The sequence below is a fragment of the Lipotes vexillifer genome, unplaced genomic scaffold (genome assembly GCF_000442215.2).
Source record: "Lipotes vexillifer unplaced genomic scaffold, Lipotes_vexillifer_v1.1 scaffold230, whole genome shotgun sequence".
In the NCBI taxonomy this organism is placed as follows: Eukaryota; Metazoa; Chordata; class Mammalia; order Artiodactyla; family Lipotidae; genus Lipotes; species Lipotes vexillifer.
In genome coordinates, this window is record NW_006775143.1 from 7,713,082 (window position 1) to 7,723,257 (window position 10,176).

At 37.9% G+C, this 10,176-nt stretch overlaps 1 protein-coding gene across 6 annotated transcripts in view; it reads right to left on the minus strand.

Moving 5' to 3' along the window:
• MUSK (muscle associated receptor tyrosine kinase) overlaps positions 1 to 10,176 on the minus strand; it is a 95,240-nt gene that overhangs the window by 36,223 nt on the left and 48,841 nt on the right. For 3 of the 6 annotated variants that reach the window (XM_007449783.1, XM_007449780.1, XM_007449779.1), the window contains exons 6-7: positions 8,898 to 8,927; positions 1,084 to 1,208 (exon numbers count right to left, since the gene is read on the minus strand). In XM_007449783.1, coding sequence (XP_007449845.1) covers positions 1,084 to 1,208; positions 8,898 to 8,927 — 155 coding nt within the window. The remainder of the gene's footprint in view (positions 1 to 1,083; positions 1,209 to 8,897; positions 8,928 to 10,176) is intronic. The other 3 variants (XM_007449781.1, XM_007449784.1, XM_007449782.1) reach the window with 1 other exon arrangement.

Below are 10,176 nucleotides of genomic sequence, written 5' to 3' on the forward strand. Positions count from 1 at the left end.
AAAGAGCCAGCAGGAAAACAGACGACAGAAACAGACCTACAGTGGCATCCCATCTCACTCAAATAAAGCCAAATTGTATCAATTGACCTATATAAGCCTATAGGATCTACAACCCCTGTGCACACCCCTTACTTCTTTCCTCTTTGCTCACTCACCTCTAGCTACACTGACCTGCTTGCTGTTCCTCTGACATATCAGGTGCACCTTTATCTCAGTGACTTTGCCTGGTTCTCATCCCCGCATTATCTACATAGCCTCCTCCTTCAGCTCTTTCAGATCTTTGCTCACATATCTCCATCTTAATAAGGCTTCTCTGACCACTTTATTGAAAATGGAATCTTTCTCCTGAGATTGTATTTTCTCATTTTCCTGCTTTATTTTTCTCTGTATTTTCTCATTTTCCTGCTTTATTTTTCTCCATGGCATTTGACACTGTCCACATAGACTATAGATTCTCCCATCTGCTTATTTTATTGTTTGTTTTTCCCCATCACAATGTAAGCAAGTTGAGGGCAGGAAACTTTACCTGTTTTGGTTGTGCCTGTACCCACATTGTCTAGAATAATGCCTGATGCCCAGGAGATGCTCAATAATATTTGTAGAATGAATAAATGAATGTTTTTATGTAAAGTGCTTAGAACAGGGCCTGGTCATAGCAACCACATACTATATGTTAGTTATTATTACCAGTATTAGAAATGAAAAGAAAATTCTGTTGCACTAACAGACATGGGTTCTTATTCTGGATTACTTTTCATCAAAGTAGGCTCCAACAGTGGACTAATTCTTAAATTGATGAGTTTTGTGTGGGAAGGAATTAATACCACTTCCCTTTTACACAAAAGCATAAAGAATGAATTTGACTTTCTACTATCCCCATGATACAAGGAAAGAAGTAAACGTATGGAGTTCAGTCTCTAAGTCAGTAACTTCTAGGATGAAAATATTGGAAGGCTTTGAAAAATGGAGATGCAGGTGGGACCAATGACAGAGGTCAAGGTAACTCTACAAATAAGTGGTCTGCCCTGAAATTCACCACCAGTGCGTCTTCCCCAGACAAGTTTCCATACAGTTGGCACTCACAGTGTTTCCATTTTCAATCCAGGTGATGGTGGGGACAGGGATGCCTGTTGCTGTACAGCGCAGGGTCACAAAGGAGCCAAAGGTGACATTGTGGGATTCAGGAGGCCGCAGGATTCTGGCAAAAACTGTTAGGAAAACAGAAGTGGTGAGTGACTCTCCTACAGGGACTAGTCAAGCTGGAGTGGTCTTTAAGAAATGCAAATCAGATCATGTTCTCCTGTGAAGGATCTTCCATGTTCCCTCTGTCTTAAGGGTAATATCAAATGCTGTGCCCTGGCTTCTAAGCCATTTATGCTATGACCCTATGCTTCTCACCACTCCAGAATACACCAAGCTTGTTCCCAACTTAAGAGATGTCCACGCCATCCTTCAGCCTAGAGCACTCATCCCATGATCTTCATGTGGTGGTTTCCTTGTGTCATCTAAGTCTCTGTTTAAGTGACACTTTCTCAGAAAGGGCCTCCTTGACCACCCAGCGTAAAGTCTAACCTTCCCCCCATTTGCTTTTTCATCATCCTGTTTCATTGTCTTTATAGACCTTACCCCTATCTGAAGTTATTTATTTTTTTGTCTATTGTCTGTCTCCCCGCGGTAGACCGAGAGTTCTCAGCAACCAAAACCTTTGCCTGTTTTGTTCAGTACCTAGGAGAGTGCCTACCAAAGTAATAATATTTAATTGAATTAATGAAATAATTAATGCTTTACGTCTTCAACTGTATCATAGTGGGAGGACAGATAAAATCTGTCAAACTTTTCGGAGAGTGAGATGAGCATACAGGGTAAAAAAGAAAAGGAATATTTTAGACAAAAGTGGGCAGGAGAATAGGTAATTTATATTCTTTTCTGAGGCTGAATCCCCACTAACTAGGTAAGAGGAAGTTCTTTTGGTGTGAAAAGAAATTTTACCTTTAATTGAAGAGTGGAGATGAGGTTTAGAATGTACAATAAATTGAAGGGTACTTAGAATCACAGTATCACTAATCTTGGAAGAGGCTTCAGAGATCTACTAGATTTCTCCTCTTATTAAATAGATGTAGAAACCAAATCCCAGGTAATTTAAGTTTCTTCCCCAAAGTAATAAAACTGATGGGTGAGAAACCTGAGTTCAACTCCTCTGACTTCAAATCCAGTGTTCTTTAAACCATTATGGAATCCTTTTAATTGCCCATTTACTGAAAGCATGATTTTTTTTTTTTTTTTTTTTTTGCTCTTGCCTTTTGTTTTCTGGGACTTAAAGACAGAACATAATATTAGACTATGAAATTCCAATTAACACCAGGCTTTGATGCTTAGTTCTTCTAAAACTGCGGAATTTGTGGAGTCTGTATTCGAAAGGAAAGTACAGAAAAGATAGTATATACTAGATAGGAGATGTAAAGGCCAAGGCTAGATCAAATTCAGCTGTATTAGAAGTTAGTCTGATTTTTGAATACCTTTTTAAAAGGGTTACATAATTCAAGGAGATATAGGAGGATATGATTTGTTTGACAGTTGTATGCTTTTTGCAAGTTCTAATTCCAGATTTGCAGGTTCAGATGAACTCACCTTTCTTTTTTTGTTTAGAGAGAGATGGCAATTGGACCTTGTATTTTCTGATCATATTTGAGAACATAATAAATTTGAGGAAAATATAAATTTTGTCCTTAACCACAAGAATCAAACACCCACAATCTATTGATCATTTTCTTTTTTTTTTTAAACATCTTTATTGGAGTATAATTGCTTTACAGTGTTGTGTTAGTTTCTGCTGTATAACAAAGTGAATCAGCTATACGTATACATATATCCCCATATCCCCTCCCTCTTGAGCCTCCCTCCCACCCTCCCTATCCCACCCCTCTAGGTGGTCACAGAGCACCAAGCTGATCTCCCTGTGCTATGCAGCTGCTTCCCACTAGCTATCTATTTTACATTTGGTGGTGTATATATGTCGATGCTACTCTCTCACTTTGTCCCAGCTTACGCTTTCCCCTCCCCCTGTCCTTAAGTCCATTTTCTACGTCTGCGTCTTTATTCCCGTCTTGCCCCTAGGTTCTTCAGAACCTTCTTTTTTTTTTTCAGATTCCATATATATGTGTTAGCATACGGTATTTGTTTTGCTCTTCCTGACTTAGTTCACTCTGTATGACAGACGCTAGGTCCATCCACCTCACTACAAGTAACTCAATTTCGTTTCTTTTTATGGCTGAGTAATATTCCATTGTATATGTGTGCCACATCTTCTTTATCCATTCACCTGTCGATGGACACTTAGGTTGCTTCCATGTCCTGGCTATTGTAAATAGTGCTGCATGAACATTGGGGTGCATGTGTCTTTTTGAATTACGGTTTTCTCAGGGTATATGCCCAGTAGTGGGATTGCTGGGTTGTATGGTAGTTCTATTTTTAGTTTTTTAAGGAACCTCCATACTGTTCTCCATAGTGGCTGTATTAATTTACATTCCTACCAACAGTGCAAGAGGGTTCCCTTTTCTCCACACCCTCTCCAGCATTTATTGTTTGTAGATTTTTTGATGATGGCCACTCCGACCAGTGTGAGGTGATACCTCATTGTGGTTTTCATTTGCATTTCTGACCTAAATAGACATTTCTCCAAAGATATACAGATTGCCAACAAACACATGAAAGAATGCTCAACATCACTGAACTCACCTTTCTATCTTTTGATATTGAGGACTCTAAGAGGTGGAATCTAGAAGAGCATGCTAGAAATACACATGTTGGACCCTAAAGCCAGGAGAAAGAAAAAGGAAGGAAGGTGCCAACTTCAAGGAAAAAATGTTAAAGAAAAAAAAAAAAAGTGGATTTAATGTTTAAAAGGAAGCTGAATTTTCCCCTTGCCCCAAATAAACACAAAATTGAGCCTGATTTTAAGTAAGTCCTGGGGTCGAATTACCAATATACAAAAGAATAGAGGATTGAGGAACATGTTAAACAACATTATAAGGATACAATTCAGTCATATCCCAAATATAGACAATTGAACAGGGCAAGTTATTTTGTTTCCTCACCAAATAAATAACATTGGGGAAAAAAGAAAAAGAGGGAACTATTATAGATTGAAAAAGACTTAAGAGGCATAGCCCTAAATGTAATGTGTGAATTCTCATTTGGATTCTTATGCAACAAATAAGATGTAAAAAGAAGGTTTTTGAGACAATCAAATAAAAATTGCACTGTCCTGGTAGTAAATGGTATTAAGAAATTAGTGCTAGCTGGGATGGATGGGTTAATGAAAATGGTAATGTGGCTGCGTTAAAAAGCCTTCAAGTACATACGGACTGATTGAATCCATGTCCGGGATTTGCTTTAAAATAAACCAGCAGCAATAAAATGGTACTGGGTTAGATAAAACAAAAATGGTAGACTATTGATCATTGTTGCCGTTGTGTGATGGGAACATGGGAGTTTACTATTAATATATTACTGTATCTACTTTTTTGTAAGATTGAAAAGTTTTAACATTAAAAAGTTTAAAAATTGCAGTAGAGCTTATGCTACAGCTCCAGAGAAACGTGCAATGGGACACATACCTCTTTTGGAAAAACATTTGTCAGAGGTGTCAGTCCTAAGAGTTCAGAAATAACCACAACAGTTTTAGATCAGAGCTCTGTGGGGGATGATTCCAAACTGAAACAAAATGTGGGACTCAGGGAAAATTTTCCCTAGCAGGCAATAGTTATAACCTGAAAAATTCCATAGCAAGAGGAATAGCAGTCATTATGGTGGTCAGCAGGGTTGGCTCCAGGAGCGAGTGACCTGTGTAGTCCCCCAGGGCACCATGCTTAGAGGACCCCATGCTTCGTTTATTTTTCTGCTGCCTGTGTCTTGAAATTATAAGTGATTTTTGAACTAGGGGCCCTCACTTTCATTTGCACCTGGTCCACAAATTATGGAGCCAGTCCTGAGAGCCTGGCGGTGAGAGCTAAAACTGCCGTCTTAAAATAGGGGTGAAGGCTGCACCTCTGTTGGAGTTCCAGAAAAACAAGGCTCCAAGGTGAAATGGAAAATTAAAAAGTTGCAAAATGCTGGATGGGTCGGAAGGAAGTGTCAGTCAAGACTAGAAGACAGAGGCTGTCGGCATTGGAAAGTCTAAATTTCTCAAGAAGACAAGCCAGCTAGGAGGCAGTGTACATTTCTTCCAGAGCGACAAACATGGTACCCCATCTGAACACCTGATAGGAGATTTCTCCCAACTTAGTCTAAGTTCACAGATTGTGGACCCTTGACAACTAACACAGAGTGACTGGCATCTGAGCGAGGGTACACCCAGGGATTCTTTTCCTTCTGATGGTCTCTGGCAACAATAATGGAGACCTAGATTGCACAACATAATTGAGTCCATATTCATCATTTGGCTGAAATAACTCTTGTAGGGGGTTGGGGCTATACTTGTGTGTCCAGAATTTTTTGAGTTTGAGTCTGCTGCAATGATCATTTTATGGGTCCCACTGCCTTCGAGAATCTGGGAAAAAAAGCAGGATCCTTGAAAGATTGAGAGTGGGTTTAATTCAATTCCATGAATGCTGGAAAAGCGTAGACAGCAGCTGCTGAAGATGACAATAGTCAGTGTGCCCTTAAAACTGAATGAGAGCCTTCTGGCTGAAGATGAGAAGCATAAGAAACTGGAAAACTATGAAATCTAGATTGCTTTTTTCTGCTTTAATTTACAAAGGCAAGAATTTTCATTTGGAGGACTTTAAATTCTTCCTGGAAATTTAATAATAAGGGAGGGTTTATTTATTTATTTATTCTGTAATTTATGGATTTTTCTCTTCTTTTGGCTGGCGTTACATTATTTGGAATATCATTTGGGCTCATTGCAAAACCTCTGATGATCCATATTGCACAACACAGTTAAGAATTATGTGCGATGGTAACTAAAACAGAGTCCATCATCGTTCTAGAGGTCAACGTAGCCTTGGAGTTAATTTAATTAATGTGCTGCTCTGTCCCATATCAGAACCTTCTGGGAGGTCCAGTGGGGCACAGGAGAGTACAGAAAGGAACACCATTGGCATTGCAGGTGGCTTCATGAATGTAGGGTTGTGCGGACAACCTGCTGGTCTCCTGCTCCAAGGAGGCAGATATACCCTTGGCTGATCATGGTTTTCATTGTTAAGTCTGATGGGTTAAGAGAAAAAAAAAAAAGGCCAGGAAATAAAGGGAAGCTGGTCTCTCCTGCCCTCCCACATTCTTGCCAAAAGATAAAATAGAAACTTGACTCTTTTTTCAGTATTGAAAGATAGCTTACACCTTTCCTGCCAATTTCCCTCTCTCAAAGGAGGTTGCAAATGTCTTTTAGGTTTTGACTCAGATGTCTTCTCATAATGCTTTCTCGACACATCCCCCTCACACCATGTCGTAAGTATTGATTTGTTTGTTTTTTGGCTGTCTCTTCTCCTGGAATGTAAGCATCAGAAGGGCAAAGCTTTCTTTGTTCATTAACACAAGCTGATTGATAGATAGACAGATCATTGGTCGGTTCATTGATCAATTGATCCAGAACCCTGCATGATACATGGTAGGCACTCAATAGATATTTGTTGAATGAGTGAATTAGTGACTCCTCTGATTGGTGAGATTGGGGAAAAGTGCTTGTATATATGATGAGTATCTCAGTCCTCTCTGGGCCATCTTTCTGCCAGCTACCCAGCAAACAAGAAGGGTATGGGTTAATATGCAGTAGGTAATTTCTCCAGGTCAGGACTTCTCCATCCTATGACTCCAGGTGAAAGGTGGAGGTGTGGGGAGGAATCAGTAGATCACTTGACGCTAATTCTTGGATGAAGGAAGAGAAAGCTTTATTTTTCAATTCAGCTTTATCAGCAATAAAGCTAATATTTTTATACCCATCAGTATTTGTTACCAGTTCCAAGCATAAAAGGTGAAGGGATGGAGAAGGAAATTTCACTACATTTATCAAACATTAAAAACAATAAAGCTAGTTGCCAGTAAAAATAAATGCCAGACTGCTCCATGGATAACAGTATACCTGTAATAATAAACTTAAGCATAGTTCAATAATAAACTCCCATTGTTTTAGCGGTAGCCACAAACTGAAAATTCGTTCTAAGTCATCCATTTTAAAAGTAATGTGATAGGTTTCATATCAAATAAATGTCCCTTGAATATCCTTATTTTACCTTTTATTTGCATGAAAGACAATATAGAAGTGTTTTTGTTGCATAAACAAGCTGTTTAATAGAAGGGGCATGACATTACTGAGTAATTTGGAAAATGTTTACAATTGTTTTGATGTGGATTTTTAAAGAAAAAAATTATCCAACTCTTCTTTCTACAAATAGTTTTATCCATCATTCTCCAATTCACTGTGAGCTGTTTCTGACTTGCTTTCCTATGGCCAAGCACGTTATTGTTCATCTGCAACATGTAAAATAGACACGGGCAATCTATTTATCCCTGGGTTTTCTCTCATGGTATCTAGTCCTGAGTTTTGGGCTTTACTTTCTCTGGGGTAAGTTTACAATACTAACTGCAGGTTGAGAATCCTGTGTTCAAAATTGGGCTTAAGCAGCCATCGATTCCAAAGTTCTGTATAATATAACCGTATTGTATTCCCATTTCCTTTCTCTCTCTGTTTCTTTCCTTTTCCTTCCTTCCCTCCCTTCTTCCCCCCACCCCGCCGCATCTTTCTCATTCCATTTTTCAAAGCACTTTCAGATATATAATAAAGTTTATTATTGGTTGCCATTTTAAGGGGTAATCTGAATTTGTAATAAGGAAGTAGGGCCATTATACACTCTGAAATTTGCCTGGTGGGGTAATGGAAAGCCTAACAGGTGGGAGACCCAAGTTAAATCCTGAAATTAATAAGCAGCTTGGCTTAAGATGAATTGCCTCTCTTTTCTTGGTAAGCGAGTAGGACCAGAAGAATACTGAAGTCCCTTATAAGTTCTATTTCTGAGCAATTATTTCAAAGGACACAATAAGTTTGCATGAATTTTTTCTTTCGTTCTTTTCCTTCTTTATAATTTTCTAGCTTCTCTTAAAGGGGTCTTTGAGGCTACTTGATTCAAACCAGCACTGACAGGAGTAAATTGAAAACAAGCAAAACAAAAACTAAAAAACAAACAAAACCCCCCAAAACCACACAGGAGCAGGTGAAATAATTTTATCTAAATTTAGTTATAAGCAGCCTGATATTTAGAAATAGGAAAACATCTCGGATACCTTATTTGAAATACTAATATAAGGAGGTGCTATTTCAAAGAATACCACCCTAGGTTTTATTCCTGGAGCCGAACTGTATTATATGAGAACTTGTGAATTTCATCCAAAATATACAAAAGTTAGATTAGAACAGTTTGATTGATTTGGTTTGGTTTGGAGCAGTTGCATAATACTTGTCCACTTCAAGTAATGACAGTAAAAACCTAAGCTGGCACCTGGACATCTTTACAAGTCTCCGAAGATTGTAACACCCTCACCTCCTGTCCCCCCAAGGCTTTTGGTCAGAGGATCTTTCTATTCCAATCTGTGTGAGATTTATATTCTCATGCTGATTTATGTCATTTCATTTTGTTTGCATTTTCAGAGTTTGGGGTATAAAGTTTAAACATTTCTGTTGATCCAAACTTTTCTTAATAAAAGTAAATGCTCAATGACTATATTATGTAATAAGGCAGCCCATCTAATAACACTGTTAAATGCTGAATTAATATTCCCCGTACATCGTTTGTTATTTCCTTATAAAATCATGGCACTCAGAGTTGTTTACAAGGACAGAGAAATAAACAGTTGAATCAAACCATACATTTAAAAAGAAGCAGTGCAGAAAGCAAAAGAAATACCTTTAGTATCTTGCTCAGGTTCACTCTCTTCTATTAATAGAAACAAGACAAACAAACAAACACAAACAAAAACAACGCATCATGAAAAGGGAAATCTTTGAGCACTGAAACAGCGCTGTAAAGATGAATTAGAATCTGCTTGTTTCTTATCTCAATGAGAGACAAATGCAATCAAGTGAAACTGCTGACCTTTTAAAAGCAAACTATTAAATGACATAAAATTTCAAATCATTACTTTTAGTCAGGCAATATTACACAGAAAATGAACTACAGCATATCCCAACAACACAGCTCATTCATGCATTTTTATTGCGATGTTGACAATTACCCTTTCTTTCAAGGCCACAGACTGTCTACTCTTTGATAATAGTAGTAGTGATTGTGCTTCTCCTTGTCGGCATGGCTTCTCCACTTACGAGGCCCTGCTGTGAAGTCAGTGATGTTGAATCTGGGATCTCAGCTATCATTTCTATGGTAATAGACTCATGTTGTGGTAAACAGAGGATTAGGGGGTGTCTGCAGAACAGAGCCTACAACCAAGAGATTCTCTCCTCTGTATCAATTCCCAGAGGCTGCTCAGAGAGCAGAGAGGAGCAAGTCATGCTCTTTCAGGAAAAAAACCAGTAAAGCAAGCTACAAAGAAAATATAAAAATATCTAAATTGGGTATACGGAATTGAGAATTTTTAGAATTTTAAAAATCCTAGAAAAGAGACGACCACCAAATTAATTGTTCCAAAATGTTTAATACAACCATATCAGATGTAGAGCCCACATGAAGCTCTATTTTTCTATCATGAAGTTTTATTTTTTCATGTCAATTTAGACCTTTCTTTGTTTTTTAAAAAATATTTTAATTTTATTGGAGTATAGTTAGAATAGACCTTTCTTTGAATTAGTGATAAACCAAGTACAATATTTGTTTTTAGTATAAAATGGCAATGCTATTGTTAACTACTTTTAATGATAAGAATACATTGGTATAATTCTTTACAGATTATGGAGACTTTCACACACATTGTACATTATCTCACTTAATCCTCACCATATTTCTGTGATTGTACATGATTGATATTATTCAGCCCATTTTCCAGACAAGGAATCTGAGACTAACAGATTTGCTGCAGATGCAGAGCCAGAAATGCCACTCCAACTTTCAGACACCAAATCTTCTGTTCTAACCTAGCATCACAGTCAGAAGGCCTCATTTTGGTACTTAATACCCAATACTCCTAAATTTAAGTGAACTTATAATAAGTTCAGTTCCCTGAACTTTCCCT